The sequence below is a fragment of the Anolis sagrei genome, chromosome 2 (assembly GCF_037176765.1).
Source record: "Anolis sagrei isolate rAnoSag1 chromosome 2, rAnoSag1.mat, whole genome shotgun sequence".
NCBI lineage: Eukaryota > Metazoa > Chordata > Lepidosauria > Squamata > Dactyloidae > Anolis > Anolis sagrei.
In genome coordinates, this window is record NC_090022.1 from 137,959,594 (window position 1) to 137,975,922 (window position 16,329).

The following is a 16,329-nucleotide window of genomic DNA, read 5'->3' on the forward strand; positions in this document are numbered from 1 at the left end:
ATCACTACAACTGCCACAACTCAGTGCTATGAAATGATGAGAATTGTTTGGTGAGGCAGAAGCACTCTTTGACAGAGAAGTCTAAAGATCTTGTAAAACAACAGCTCCCATGTTTCCATAGCACTGAGCCATAATAGCAAACATTAATGAAATTTGATACCAGTTCTACAGTGTAGATCAGAGCTTTCTAAACATTTCACGTTGGTGACATATTTTTTAGGCACACATTATTTTGTGACACAGTAATTCAGTTTTACTTGCAAACTAAGGGTTAAACCAACACTGATAAGAGATACAGATACAGATACAAATTGTAATAATGGAATGTTTGGGGACACAACGTATCTCATGAAAACTTTTTGTCTATATTTTTAAATATATATATGATTTGTTGCTTATTTCCCAAAGGCCTCAAAGTTTCTTGTAACAGTTGCATGTCACACCTAGACACTGCAGCCGACACACCAACATATTGTGATGCAGGGTTTGGAAAGCTCTGGGGTAGATGCACCCTACAGTGCCCTGCTTCTTGTTTCCCAGTTTAAACTTCTAATTTTTTTTTCTGTGTCAGGAGCAACTTGAGAAACTTCTGGTGTGAGAGAATTGGTTGTCTGCAAGGACATTGCCAAGGGGATGCCCGGTTGTTTGATGTTTTACCATCCTGGTGGGAGGCTTCTCTCATGTCCCTGCATGGGAAGCTGGAGCTGACAGCGGGAGCTCACACATGCTCTATATGGATTCAAACCTCTGACCTATCTTCAGTCCTGCCAGCACAAGGGTTTAACCCATTGCACCTCCAGGGGCTAATCTCTAAATGACAGTGGAAGAAAGTGTGGCCTTTCAGATGGTATTAGACTGGAATGCCCATCAGCTGTTAGCTATCCTAGACTAAGGTGATGGATGATGGGAACTGCCGTCCTGCACAACCTGGAAGGTTGCAGGTTACCCAACAGTAAAGGCTCCAATTTTCTGGCAGATTCAGGAATCATGTGCATAACCATACACTGTCTGTTGAAAAAGGAGGGACGGAGGGAGGGAACAAACTGGGCTGAGCCTGCAGCTGTACAAGCTGTACGGAGCACTTTGCTGCCTCTGTGGGGGTGGCTGTGATGTAGTAATGGTCTCTGCAGTGCCAACTGGGCAGATAAGATGCCCTTCCACGCCAAGGGCAGGCCTCCCCTGTGAGGATCCATGGGGACCCAGGACAAGTCCCTTGTGGACTGCACCCCTAAAATCCCCCAGCCAGCATGGGCTCCAAACTCTCCCCCCACATAATCACAGCCAAACCTTTATTTCTTTCTGGAAAGCACCAATAAAGGTGGTTAACTCCCACCCACCCATCCCATATTCATCCCATAATCTCTTACCCTCTCCAGAGACAGAGACAAGCAGCAAAGAGGCAGGTATTCACCCGGAAGCTCCTGGTAGCCATGCTGAGCACTAAAACTCCCAGATGTCCTCTAGTCTGGCTGTTGGAGAACCCTCTCCTCTTCATGTCCTGGCCAGGGAGGCATGGGGGTGAAGGCTCTGGGGGGAGACATGAAAATAAAACATGAGTAATTGAGACAGAGAGGTCTCCTTCTACTCCTCTTCCTCTGTCTGAGGCTCCACTGTCATATAATGCAGTTTCAGAATGCACTTTCTACATTGAACTGGATCATTTGAGTCCACATAATGCTGTTCAATGCAGTTAAACTGCACTCTGAAACTGCACTACAGCAGTGTAAATCTTTCAGCAATGCTACTGAAAGTGTAGTGTAGATCTTTCAGCAATGCTTCTGAAAGGATGGAGAGGTTTGGCAGAGTGCAAACTAGGAATGGTTCCTGACCCTTTAATAGTTGTGCCAGGGAGTAAGCCATACTCTTCCTGTTGTTGTTGTTGTTTGCCTTCAAGCCCTTTCCAACTTTATGGATGACCCTAGAGGAGGGATATGTTTTGCACAACCTTTAGAATGTGTTGTTGAAGGCTTTTATGACCAGAATCACTGGGTTGCTGTGTTCCAGAAGCATTCTCTCCTGACCCTTCACCTGCATCCAGGGCAGGCATCCTCAGAGGTTGTGAGGTCTATTGGAAATTAGGCAAGTGAGGTTTATATATCTGTGAAATAATGTCCAGGGTGAGAGAAAGAACTCTTGTCTGCTGGAGGCAAGTGTGATTGTTGCAATTGGCCACCTTGATTAGCATTGAATGGCCTTACAGCTTCAAAGCCTGACTGCTTCTTGGCTGAAGGAACCTCTGAGGATGCCCGTTATAGATGTGGGTGAAACGTTAGGAGAGTATGCTTCTGGAATATGGCCATACAGCCTGGGAAATTCACAGCAACCCAATATTTCAAATAATAGAATCCTAAGTGTTGGAAGATACCCTTAAGGGCCATCCAGTCCAACCCCTTGCTTGCAGAAAAACACAATCAAAGCACCCCTGACAGATGGCTGCCTAGCCTCTTTGTACAAAGAGGCTTTAACCATGCCTTTTCTGGGGCAGAGTGGTCAAGTGCAGGTTCCAGCCCTGCTCTGGAGTCCAACATGAAACCAGTATATGCAACCATTCAATGGACTGGAGTCCTCCCTAGTTTTCATCCTGGACTCGACTAGACTTAATGTCAAGGGGAAACTTTTACCTTTACCTATATAAGTATATAGATATACACACGTGAGTTCAGAATCAATACAGTCTGACACCCCTTTAACTGCCGTGGCTCAATGCTAGGGAGTCCTGTGGACTGGGCCCTTTTGGACAGAGAAAGCTGAAGATCTTCCAACGGGGCCCTTCCCCTCGCTGCCCAGCATTGGGCCAGGGCAGGGAGAGTGCTGCCCAGAGACATCCATTCCACACTCATCCAAGGGCGACGTTGGTGAAGCTGGACCCACTTCAGGACGTCTCCCTCTTGAACTTCCTATTCGCTCTCATAGCAAAGAAAGGGAACAAACCCAAACTTGAGCAACAAAAAGGACTCAATTCAGGCGCGGAAGAGGAGTCGCCCCCTGTTTCCACCACAAAACTATCGAAAAACGCTCTGAATCTATGAGGATAGAGAGTTAGGATGTGTAGTTTGGCGTGCAACTCCTGGGATTCCCTAGCATTGAGGTAGGACAGTGGAAATCCCGTGGGACAGCGCGGCCTTGGGTGGGAGGGAAGGGTCAGGAGGAGAAGGCATCCTTGCGCTTCTCTCCCTATGAGCTCAAGGTCTCCCCTTTCTGCTTCCCTTCGCCGAAACCCCTCCAGAGAGGAGTTCCTGGTGGACAGGCCCTCCCAGAACCCCCACCTCCGCAGGGAAAGCTTCCCTTACCGTGGGGGGCCGCCACGACGCTCCGGCTGGCCTTCTACCTGCTGCCCGTCTCTTCCTCTCTCCTCTTCTCCCTGCCTCTCTCTCTGCCTCTCTGCCTCTCTCTCTCTGGGCGAGGCTGCTCCCCTCTCCTCCCCGTCCGGGGGCAGCGGGAGCCGGGAAGCAGCAGCTGTTCTTCCCTTCGGGTGCGGCCCCAGTGCCCACACCCACGGGCGGGGACGCGCGCTCTCTCGCTCTCTCTCTCTCTCTCTCGCCGCGGGTCCCACGGGCGGCAGCGCCAGGCGCCTCGCCATCGCTCCCGGGAGCCCCCACGCCCTCCCCACGCCCTCCCCACCTTCTCTTCCATCCCCGCTGGGCCAGCCTCCTTGGACATCCCCACGCGTGGGCAGCCTAGCTCTCCTTCCTCGCTGGTAGGAGAGGGGCCGCCTCGCATCAGGGAAGAAGACCACACGATGCTACCCCTCTCATGCCGTTTGAGCAGCACTGCATGACTAGTGAAGGACCCTATGGTGCAAAACGGCATTATAGGGCAGCGTAGATCCAACCAGCGCAGGGTCCAGCCCCCCAAAATGCCCCGAAAAAGAACCCTGCGGGTCCACGAAAGACGACCGAAGGAAGAGAGTGGCGCAACTCGGGCCCCTTCCAGATTATTACAGTAAATGTAAAGGTTTCCCCTGACATTAAATTTGATCGTGTCTGACTCTGGGGGGTTGGTGCTCATCTCCATTTCTAAGCCAAAGAGCCGGCGCTGTCCGCAGACACCTCCAAGGTCATGTGTCCGGCATGATATTATAGTAAAAATAAATGTAAAGGTTTCCCCTGACATTAAATTTAGTCGTGTCTGACTCTGGGGGGTTGGTGCTCATCTCCATTTCTAAGCCAAAGAGCCGGAGTTGTCCATAGACACCTCCAAGGTCATGTGGATGGAGCACCAGTGACCTTCCCACCAGAGCGGTACCTATTGATTTACTCACACTTGTTTTCAAACTGCAAGGTTGGCAGAAGCCTAACAGCAGGAACTCACCCCGCTCCCCGGATTCAAACCGCGGACCTGTCTGTTAGTAAGTTCAGTAGCTCAGAGGTTTAACCCGCTGAACGACTAGGAGGCCCATCCAGATTAGCATAGAATAATGGAATCATAGAATCATACAGATGGAAGAGACCACATGGGCCATCTCGTCCAGCCCCCTGTCATGCAAGAAAAGCACAAAGCACCCCGACAGATGGCCATTCAGCCTCTGTTGCAAAGCCTCCAAGGAAGGCGCTTCCACTAGGCTCAGAAGCAGAAGGAGCTTTCACCACACTCTACATTATCGGCTTTGGACTGGGTTATAAGAACCTACACTGCGCCATATAATACAGTTCAAAGCAGATCATATGGATTTTATATGGCAATGTAGAAGGGAGCAGAGAATTAGACACCTAAATTAGACACTTCTGTCCATCCACTGAAGGCACTTTGACACCGCTTGAACTGCCATGGCTCAAATGCTGTGGAAACATTGAGCTGAGGTTTCACAAAGGCTGCTCTGTATCTCAGGATCTGATCCTAGATTATCTGTTTATCCTAGATTATCTGGCAGTGTAGACTCATATGGCATGGAGCAAACTGCATTCATTCTACAGTGTAGAGCAGGTATGGATAAACCCGGACCCCCGGATGCGGCCCCTTGAGCTCTTTTCTCAGGCCCTCCTCTCATCATCCTATCTTATCTTATCTTATCATGTCCTATCCTATCCTAATCCTTTCCTTCTCTCTTTCCTCCCTCCCCTCCCCCTTTCTCCCTCCCTCCCTCCATTCCCTTCCACCCTTTTGTCCCTTTTCCTTCTCTTTTCTCCTTCCCTCCCTCCCTTCCCACTCTTTAGTCATTCCCTCCTTCCTTCCTTTTGTCTTTCCTTCCTTCTCTCTTTCCTTCGTCCTTATCTCCCTCCCTTCCATCCCTCTTTCTCCTTCCTTCCATCTTTCCCTTTTGTCTTTCCTTCCTTCTCTCCTTCCTTTATCTTTCCTTTCCTTCCTTCCTTCCTTCCTTCTTCCTTCCCTTCCATTCTTCTCTTCCTCCCTTTATTTCTTCCTTCTCTTTTTCCTTTCCTCTTTCTCTTCCTTCTTTCCATTCTTCCCTTTTATCTCTCCTTCCTTCCTTCCCTCCCTCTTTCTCCTTCCATCCTTCCTCCCTTCCATCCTTCCTCCCTTCCATCCTTCCTCCCTTTCATCCTTCCTTCCTTCCTTCCTTCCTTCCTTCCTTCCTTCCTTCCTTCCTTCCTTCCTTCCTAGCAGGGAGTGCTCTAGCGTGCGGGCCCCAAGTGAGAAAGTGTGCGCATGCCTGGTGTGGAGGCACCCTCGTATCTTCCCGACAGGCGGAGGGTTTGGCCTCGGGCTGTTGGGGCGAGCGGGAGAAGAGTTACCTCCTCTCTCTCTGTTTGGCGGGCTTGGTTGCCCACTGGCGAAAGGGAAACCACCCCGCCCCGCTCTGAGGCAGGGACTTTCCAAGGCGACTCGCCTAAGCCTTTGGGGGAGGCGGGGGGGGGGGCTTTGCCCGTGCCCTCCCCACGAAGACGGGGTCTTCCCAGCCATACCGGGTGTCCCTTCTGTTGAGGGGAGAGTCCCAGAGTCCCTTCTGTTGAAGGGAGGCAGTTCTACACCGCTTCAAGTGCCATGGGGAGCCTAGGAGTCGTCGTTTTGTCAGGCCCAGCACTCTTTGGAATCAGAGGTCTTGGAAAACTGTAACACCCAGGATTCCATAGCATTCAGCCAGGGCAGTTCAAGAGGCATCGAACTGCATTAACTCTCCTCTTTACCCACAGCTTCTGAAGATTTGGAACTGGAATGTTATGGTCTGGAGGTTTTAAGTTATGTGTTTGGGGCATGGCTTCTATTCTGGAAGCTGACGGGTAGCTCATGGGCATGTGAAGAGTGCCTTTCAACCACCACCCCCCCCCCCCAGGCATGTAGCTAGGGGGAGGGCTTGGGGGGCTTCAGCCCCCCCCCCGAAATTCTGATGGTGGTCCGCGAGAAGGCCTTACTGGTGCATTATTTAAACTGCTATGTTTATTCATATCATGATCTGATCACTATACTCAATATATCCCATATGCATGGGGGTATTGGGGTAACGATACAAAAGGTTTGCTAGGGTAGACCTTCTTTCACTCAGACTCAGCCCCCCCCCCCGAACCAAACGCAGCCCCCCCCGAAACAAAATCCTGGCTACGGGCCTGCCCCCCCCCCCCCCCCATAGCCATTACACTATGTTCTTGAGTTATAAATGTCATTTCCTAATTTGTTCTCTCATAAAAACATGGGAAAGGTTTATTAAACTGCAGAAACGTTTGTTTTTGCAGGACACCCTGCAGCACATTTTGCTACAGTTTTTTTTTTCAATGGATATCTCATCGAGTCTCAACCATAGAAGCATAGAATCATAGAGTTGGAAGAGACCTCATGGGCCATCCGGTCCAACCCCCCTGCCAAGAAGCAGGAAAATCACATTCAAAGATGGCCACCCAGTCTCTGCTTAAAAGCCTCCAAAGAAGGAGCCTCCACCACACTCTGGGACAGAGATTTCCACTGCTGAACAGCTCCCACAGTCAGGAAGTTCTTCCTAATGTTCAGGTGGAATCTTCTTTCATGCAATTTGAAGCCATTGTTCCAAGTCCTGGTCTCCAGGGCAGCAAAAAACAAGCTTGCTCCCTCCTCCCTATGACTTCCCCTCACATATTTATACATGGCCCTCATCATGCCTCCTCTCAACCTTCTTTTCTGCAGACTAAATATGTCCAGCTCTTTAAGCCACTCCTCATAGGGCTTGTTCTCTAGACCCTTGATCATTGTAGTCGCCCTCCTCTGGACACATTCTAACTTGTCAACATCTCCCTTCAATTGTGGCACCTAGAACTGGGCTAATTCAACATAGCTTGTGGAAGCCACAAAAAAAGAAATTTCTGGAGTATAACAACAACTTTCAAAGTAAGCACAGTACTGCACAATTAAACAGGAAATAACACTTTCAAACTAGAAACATATTTTTTTCCAATTTTTATACGTAGTGTTAAAGTGAGCTACAGCAGGACAGGGGACCAAGAAGAGAAGCTGCCTTTGTCACTAGGCTTGCCACAGGTGTCTGATTTTTCATTAGCAATGGGCTAATGTGCCTAGTTATTTTACTGTTCATACGTGTGCTTATGTTTGCCACATTAAATGTGGACTCTCTTCTCTCAGAGATAGGATGCCCAGCCTCCAGGCAATCTTGGGCTTGGTATCTTATTCCTTGTCATGTGCAGGCTGCTGAGACTACACTACTCGATCAATTACCTGAGAGATACACGGGCCTGAAGGGAGACAGGAAGGCTCTGCCTCACATGCACACTTTCGCATAACATGCTACTTAATCAGTAATGACTTCCAGACAACTTCCAAGCATGCCACCCAGATTCATGTGGAATTACTGAATCTGATGGTACCTTTAAAAAGATGAATACATCCCCTGTGAGCTTCCATAGGAGATATAATTCACTGCGTCACATAAGCTCAGGCTGTACAGCATATTCACTTACTCTTTAAGGCTATCAGATTGTAGTCTAGTGGTTCTCAACTGGTGTGTCCCCAGATGTTTTGGCCTTCAAGTCTCGGAAATCCTAACAGCTGGTAAATTGGCTGGGATTTCTGGGAGTTGTAAGCCAAAACAACTGGGAACTCACAGGTTGAGAACCACTGTTGTAGACTGAAGAGATCCATGCAGATGTCAGCATCACTCAGTTGACTATTACCAAGAGGACCAGGAGAATTAATAGGAGTTCATTCCACTTGTCTTTTCCCCACTATAAAGTCTGGACCTAAGCCCATTTAAAATTTCCCTTTTTTTGGGCAAGGATCTAGAGCAAGTGGAGGCTTCTTGGATGAAACTGATTATCTTGATCCTTCACAGTCTGGCTTTAGGCCTGGTCATGGAACAGAGATAGTTTTGGTCAGCTTGGCAGATGGCCTCCACAGAGAACTAGACAGGGGAGTGTGTCCCTGCTGGTTCTCTTGGATTTCTCAGCAATTTTCAATACCATTGACCATAGTATCTTTCTGGGTCGTCTTGCTGGAGTGGGTCTTGGGGGCACTGCTTTGCAGTGGCTCTGCTCCTTCCTGGAGGATCATACCCCGATGATTATGCTGAGGGACACCTGCTTGGACCCCTGGCCATCGACCTATGGGGTCCCACAAGGTTCTATTATTTTCCCCATGCTCTTCAACATTTATATGAAACCAATGAGTGAGATCATCCAGAGTTTTGGAGTTGGGTGTCACACAACTCTACTACTCTTTTCCAGAAAAGAGCCAAAAAACCCTGTTTGAGTAAAATCTTCTCTTTAGTGGTATATATGCAAGGCAATTTGGTTTTCAGTTGTTAGACTGATATCCTGGTGGTCTGATCTGTTAGGAACAGAGATTATGCCAATGCACAAAATATAGTATGTAGTTCTTCAGAAGTGCTTTGTTCAGTGCCCAAAAACATCTACTCTCCCATAAAACATCTTGTTTCTACATCATGCTCTCAAGAGACAAAAATAAAATTGACATATTTGGTTTACTCACAATCTTCATGTATTCAGCATACAGGTGCATAACTTGTCAATCCAGTTACAGATAGGTTTGAAGTAGTTTCTCTGTGCAGATAACACAGGGCATCTTTCTTACAATCAACAGAAACATGAGTTTGCACTTAACAGTCCAAAATCTAAGCAGGTAAGAGACAGTCTTAACAGTCTGAGAGTCTAATGGAGTCTGAGGTCTGAGCAGTCTCAGATCTGATCATGTGATTTTCAGCCCCTCCTACAACCTCAAGAAACATAGAGTAAAGGGAAAGCTGAATACCAAAACATACATATACAATACAGTAAGCAAGCAAAATCATATATAAACAGATTACTAGTGGAGGCTTGAAGAAGTTTGCTATTTCCAGGCCCGTAGTCAGGATTTCAATTTTGGGGGGGGGGGGCTGAGTTTTTTTCAGGGGGGGCTGAGGCTGAGTGAAAGAGGGTCGACCCTAGCACACCTTTTGTATCGTTACCCCAATACCCCCATGCATATGGGATATATTGAGCATGGTGATCAGATAATGATATGAATAAACATAACAGTTTAAATAATGCACCAGTAAGGCCTTTTCGTGAACCACCATGAGAATTTCGGGAGGGGGGCTAAAGCCCCTCAAGCCCCCCCTACCCCCCCCCCCCCCCCCCGCTACATGCCTGGCTATTTCCAACATCTTTCCTCTGTTCATGGGGCAAGGATCTCCCATGTTCATGGAAGAGATAATCACAGCAAGAAGAGCAACCACCACTTCTAGGCAGGGCAGCCCCATCACTGGCAAAGTGAGACAATCACCTCAAGTAGTAGATACAGGACAGCATCAGCAACGCAAGGAAGGGTAGCCCTAGAGATGGTGGTAGAAGGGCTGAAAAAAGATTCAGTTATGAATATAACTGTAGATGAGTGCCCCCCCCCCATCTACACTGCCACATAATGCAGTTTTATAAAGTAGTTAAATTGTATTTTGAAACTGCACTATATGGCAGTATAGATGGGGCCTGGGTGTGGATATCTTCTTCTTCTTCTTCACTTCAGGGAATAAAAGGTCTTGGGCTGTCCCTGATCAAAGGGGTGACTGGACAGACTGTAAATAGGATATGCACAAAGCAGAGAACATTCATACATATTTTCTCTTACCATCTATTAATGAAATGGGTACAGTAAATGTAAAACAGATCTCTGCTTTGTGGAGCTTTCAGTGGGAGATAGGCAGGAATAGCCCAATGCACCCCTATGTCACTACTTCTGTCTTTTTGGTCTCCCTCCATAGACATACCTCAAGCCAGACAGCAGCCTTACCTTGCATCTCGCGAGAGTGACCTTTGGAGAGAAGATCTTTGGTGCTGGGACACCATAATCAGCCTGCCTTTTTATCCTACGGACATCTATGCATGTGTGATATGTTCAGCTAGTCTTCCAAGTAAAGGCTGGAAAAAGGCGCTTTGCTCTGACTCTCCCAAATTCCATGTGGCTCAGCAGCTGGAGCAGATGTGCCATAACATGCTGCCCTAGAATTCCCCTGGGGAGGAGTTGATGTTTAATCACCTTGAAAGAAGATGGCCTCGGCATAGGGAGCAGTTGTTGAGTTGGGAAGGAGAAGCCAAAGTGTCATCATATTTCAAGAGGTAAACACCCCCCCCCCCCCCACACACACACACACAGAGTACTGAACACTTATACTTACACCCCCAGGCTGCAGGAGGTGCCCTGAGGTGTGCAGATTCCTAGCTCCTTAAAGTTGATCATATTAACAGGATTGGAGTTATAAAACAGCTATAAAGAAAACAATTTTTATTTTTATTTTTAGAAGGTTAATTCCCCCCCCCCCCTCAATAGAATGTAACAGAAATAATATTTAATTTTGAACACAGCAACATTATATACAGATCTTTGTGTTGTCCAGTGAGGGAAGGAGGTTGCATATGCCTCTAATTCAGTGGTTCCCAAGCTTTTTTTGACCAGGGCCCACTTTGATTAGGGACCACTTGACCAGGGCCCACTTGACCAGAGCCCACTTGACCAGGACCCGCTTTGACTAGGGCCCACTTGACTAGGGACCATTTTGACTAGGGCCCACTTGACCAGGACCTGCTTTGACTAGGGCCCACTTGACCAGGGCCAACTTTGATGAGGGCCCACTTTGACAAGGGCCCATGTGGCCAGAGCCCACTTTGACCAGGGACCACTTTGACCAAGGACCATCTGACCAGGGACCACTTTGACCAAGGACCATCTGACCAGGGACCACTTTGACCAGGAACAACTCTCAAACATTAGTACCAAAAGATGCAGGGCTTTGGAAAGGAGCAGAAATAAAATAAATGAAATAAATAAATATAGAGGAAGGAGGTTCATGGACTGGATTTTCTCGTGGCCCACTGCTGGGCTGCGGCCCACAGGTTGGGGACCACTGCTCTTATTTCTATCTAGTTAATAAAACCAGAATAATTATTCGTCAAAACAACTGAGCCATGGGCATTGAATCCATGAATAAGAGGATTTACTGTGTTTATAGTGATCCGAGTCTCTCTGTAATGCTAGAATTTTGGAGAATGAGAGACCATTTCATATGGGTTCATAGAATTCTTGCTGAGAGCATGTCTTCATTGCGGAGAGTCCCATAGCTGCACCCCTGTGAAAATATTCAACGGTTCTTAATTGCAGGGAGCCTCAAACTTTTAAAGCCAGGGCCAATCCAACGGTCCCTCAGACTGTTGGAAGGCCAGCCTATAGTTTGAACATGCACACTGCACATATCTTATTTGTAGTGCAACTCCCCCCCCCCCCCCCCCAGAAATGAAGAACAATTTTAACCAGCATAAACTTACTAGTATTCCAACGGGAAGTGTGGGCCTGCTTTGGCTGACAAGACGGTCAAGTTAATTAGGATTATTGTTCTGTGCCTTCCAAACCTTCGGGGCAATCCTAAATCTGACGTTTAGGCATGGAGTCAGGTAAATGACCATGGAAGACCCAATTTGATCCACAGGTTTTAGTTTGGGGACTCCTGTTTAATTGCATAAACACATGAGCTCAATCAGGAAATTGAAAAAGGTCTTGAAAAAGTACATGTGCCTCTGCACCCACATTTTAGAATTGCACGGTATCTTTATATTATGTCAAAATTGAGGAGGATGTACCTAAGAAAACTATATATAATTTCTGGCATCACTATGAACATGGCAATTTGAAGGTGTGTATATGTGCACCCCTTCAACTCAGACAAGTCCCCCCTTGCACTGCAACAATAACACTGGGAGGAGGTAGATGGCAATGTGAAGCCATGGCTGGAGTGTGAGAGAATTTGGGGTGTGAGGGAATTTGCGGGGACAATGTCTGCTTTCAAATGTCACAAATCAAAAGATGGAGGAAAATAAACATGGGAGGATTACAAGTGAAAGATGTGGTGTCGACATGTCTTCATGCTGGCTGGTGACTTCTAGGGAGCCGACAAATTTCATAGGGTTTTCTTAAGGAATAGTCTCAGGATGTTTGTTCACTTCCTTCCTGTGAAATATAGGTTTTATTCATTGCTAGTCCCTATCCTAGTATTTACTAGATCTGATCATGTTTACTTTCAAGATCAGAGAGGATCCAATGTTTTAAGGATATTTAGGCTGGGAGCCCCTGGTGGCACAGTGGGTTAAACCGCTTAGCTGCTGAACTTGCTGATCAAAAGGTTGGTGGTTTGAATCCGGGGAGTGGGGAGAGCTCCCACTGTTAGACCCAGCTTCTGCCAACCGAGCAGTTTGAAAACATGCAAATGTGAGTAAATCAATAGGTACCACTCCGGTGGAAGGTAAGGGCACTCCTTGCAGTCATGCTGACCATATGACCTTGGAGGTGTCTATGGACAACGCTGGCTCTTTGGCTTAAAATTGAGATGAGCACCACCCTCCAAAGTTGGACTCGACTAGACTTAATGTCAGGGGAAAACCTTTACCTTTACTTTACTATTGTGGACACTCTGTAAAATGCCATATAAAAAGCTCCACTTGGAAACAATTTGAGCCTCCTAAAGCTTGCAGGGTGAGTGAGGTGAGATCAGAATTACTTTCAAAGATATGCACTAATCAAATCGAAAAGAAACCAATGAATAGAAACCACAATTTCCAGTCCAAAAGAAAAGTTGCTTGTGGAGGCTGCTGGACATCAATTCTGTGGCTTTTTCCGAAGGGAGGCAATAAGCCATGGAGAACTTCAGAGCCATTGGAGGCTGAACTGTGAGCATTTCTCTCTCCATCTGTCAAGCCCACTATGGGCAGCTCAGATCTGCCTTGTTTGAACTCGATGGCCCATGAGGGCCCTTCCAACTCTTTGACTCTATGACACTATGACTGTATGACTTTACTGTTTGGCTTGTTTGTTTGTTTGAATCCTTACTGTATTTTTGCACTTCTTAGCATCTCATTTACCTTTAAGAAGCAGCCAGACTCACCTGTAGTGTGTGCGAGTGTTGGGGGGAATAAAATATATAGAGGCTCAGTGTGACTTGCCTAAGGTCACTCAGTGGCTTTCTATGACTAAGTGGGGACTTAAACCCTTCAGAATCTGGAGGTACTTCTACACGAGGGTTCTAAAACTTTTTCAGCTGCAGAGCCCTTTTTGAAGCAAAAGTTTCTTGTGGTGCAGCGGGTTAAATCAATGAGCTGCTGAAATTGCTGACTGAAAGGCTGGTGATTCAAATCCGGGGAGTGAGGTGAGCTCTCGCTGTTATGCCCAGCTTCTGCAAACCTAGCAGTTCGAAGCCATGCAAATGTGAGTAGATCAATAGGTACTGCTCTGGCGAGAAGGCAAACGTTGCTCCATGCAGTCATGCCGGCCACATGACCTTGGAGGCGTCTGTGGACAAGCCGGCTCTTCGGCTTAGAAATGGAGATGAGCACCAACCCCCAGAGTCGGATAATGACTAGACTTAATGTCAGGGGAAAACATTTTCCTTTTGTGGCTTTTGTGGGTGAGGGAGGCGAAAGGAAGGGACACATCCCCATAAACACTGGCAAAGATTTATATTTGTAAAATCTTAAAATATCAAAATAACAGAAAGCTATGAAAACAAATAGAAGGAAATGCCCTCATTTATTTTATTTTTTTTGCCCTCAGTTCAGGGAGTCCCAACAGACAGGTCCTCCCCCTTCAGTCCCTGCGTGACTCGCTCCTTTCTGCCCGCTCTCCTCCGCCTCTTTTTGCCCAAGACCCTCCAAGGCAAGCGGCCGCCCTCCCTGCCGAGGCAAGGGCCTGCGTCCCGGGGGCTGGAGCCGGGCCTTGGCCTCCGCTGCTCCTGCCTCCGGAGCCTCCGCGCCTGAATAGGCGAGCCTGCAACAGCCCCTGCTGGCCGCACCGGGCACGGGAGGAGGCGCTTTCGGCACGGAGCGGCCGCCGGGAGCAAGGAAGCGTCGTCCTCTCTCCCTTCCCGCTGTCGCCCAAAGTCCCCTGCAAGGCACCAGATCCCGCCTGGTCTTGGCTGCTAACCAGGGCCAGCCCTGGGAGGCCGCCAACACAGGCCTGTTGCAGGAGGGTCTGTTTCAGGGGGAGGAACCGGCCGAAACTGCTCTGAGGATGCCTCAGAAAACCCTCATGAGGTCACCACAATTGGGCAGGTAGCACTTTTCCTAGTCGGCAGGTGACTTCCAGGTATGCGTGCAAATACTAAAGTTCCTGAAGACACTACTACGCCCTGTCTGATCTTAGAAGATAAGGAGGGTCAGGGGTGGCACCCGGAATGGCTTCACACGCCTATATATATCCCTTCAGCTCCACTCCTGAGAGGAAAAGGGTAAGGATCCATCCAATAAGATTGAGCGGTGGCCATGTGTGATCGAGCTGTAATGACCTATGTGGACAGTCTATGCCATTGCCCTGCTGGAGAGTGGAAATGCCTAGCTCTGTATGAAACATGCAGCTGCTCTCCTGGGATGTTTCTAAGGCAGTGGTTGCCAACCTGTGGGTGCCCAGATGTTTTTGGCCTACAATTCCCAGAAACCCCAGCCAGTTTACCAGTTGTTAGGATTTCTGGAAGTTGAAGGGCAAAACATCTGGGGAGCCACAGGTTGAGAACCACGATTCTAAGGGATCAGATGCAATAAGCCAACAGCCTATTGCTCATGGAGACAAGAGGTGCCTTTTGTTAGGATTGCATGCGAGGGTGGATTCTGATTTTGGGCATGAAGGGAACTTCCTGTTGAAGAAGACTTCCTGCTCCCCGAAGTTCTGGAAACAAAGAGTGAAGCCTGAGGTGGAATGATGTCTGCCTTGTCACCACAGGTGTGGACATATTATATGATGCCTGTAGCACTAATAACAAAAACAAGGGATCAGGAAGAGGTGATCAGACAGTGGTTTCCAACTTGTGGCTCCCCAGGTGTTTTGGCCTTCAACTCCCAGAAATCCTAACTGATGGCAAACTGGCTGGGATTGCTGGGAGTTGAAGGCCAAAACACCTGAGGAGCCACAGGCTGAGAAGCACAGGCCTAGGAGAACAGTGCGAGTGGCCAATCATCACCCACAGAAATGGACCCCCATTTTCCCTTTCTGCACTTGACCTCTGGCGGCCTAAAGTGGTCTGCCGAAAAGCTCTGAAGACTGGAGATGCGCCTGATTCACCTGCTGCAAGACATCTCCAGAAGACGGAGGGACATTGCCACGGCCATACAAGAGAGGGGCATTCCCCAACCCAAGAGGGGCACCTGCCCACAAAGCGGATGGATGGGCGGGGGAATGGAAGGGGGTGTGTGAGACAAGCGGGTCACTTTGGCGGGACGGGGGCACGAATCTTTCCACGAGTGGCATGTGGAAGAGGTACCCTGGGGGGTGTTGTCAGCATTTCACCTCTACAACGAGGCGCAGCACATTTCAGGCAGAAAAGAAGGCAGCGGTGGTGTGCGCTGGGTCTGATGACCCTCCCGGCAGGCGGAGCGGGCCTTGGGGTGACTCCCACGCCGCTCCCGGCCTCTCCAGGAGGTCCCCCCTGCCTCCTCCCCAGTCCCTTGTCTCTCGCTGGCTCTGTGAAGCCCGTCGCTTCCCTTTCAAGTTGCTTCTGTACGTCTAATGGCACTTTTCACGCCGTAGGGTTTTCTGAGGCCAGGAATCCCCAGCGGTGGCCCCTCCTCTGAAGCAGAGCCTCTCGCATCGTTCCGCCGAGGTCTCCCCGAGTCGGGGCCAGGCCAGACCCAAAGGAGGCTTCTGAGAGTCCGGAGCGCCTTGGGCCGCTCGCACCCTCCGCCTTCCTCCTCCTCCTCCTCTCCTCCTCCTCCTCCTCCTCCTCCTCCTCCTCTCCGGGCATCTCTTGCGTCCTGGGTCGGAGCGGAGCGCTTCAGGGGCTGCGGCGGGCTTAATTCGCTCCATCTGCTGCTCTTGCCGCTTCTGCCTCTCTCTCTTTCTGTATGTCTCTCTCTCTCTCTCTCTTTCTGCCACCGCGGGATGGAAGGAGGCGCGGGGGACTGTTGGGGCCAAGGCCAAGGCGGGTAT

General features: G+C 48.8%; 1 protein-coding gene across 2 annotated transcripts in view; it reads right to left on the reverse strand.

Annotated features, from left to right (window-relative positions):
- WNT10B (Wnt family member 10B) overlaps positions 1-10,412 on the reverse strand; it is a 35,317-nt gene extending 24,905 nt beyond the window's left edge. The window contains exons 1-2 of one of the 2 annotated variants that reach the window (XM_067463892.1): positions 10,162-10,412; positions 1,368-1,527 (exon numbers count right to left, since the gene is read on the reverse strand). In XM_067463892.1, coding sequence (XP_067319993.1) covers positions 1,368-1,527; positions 10,162-10,168 — 167 coding nt within the window. In that variant the 5' untranslated portion in view covers positions 10,169-10,412. Of the gene's footprint in view, positions 1-1,367; positions 1,528-3,290; positions 3,372-10,161 lie in introns of those variants that run through there. The other variant, XM_060764120.2, reaches the window with a different exon arrangement.
- Positions 10,413-16,329: the final 5,917 nt, after the last annotated feature.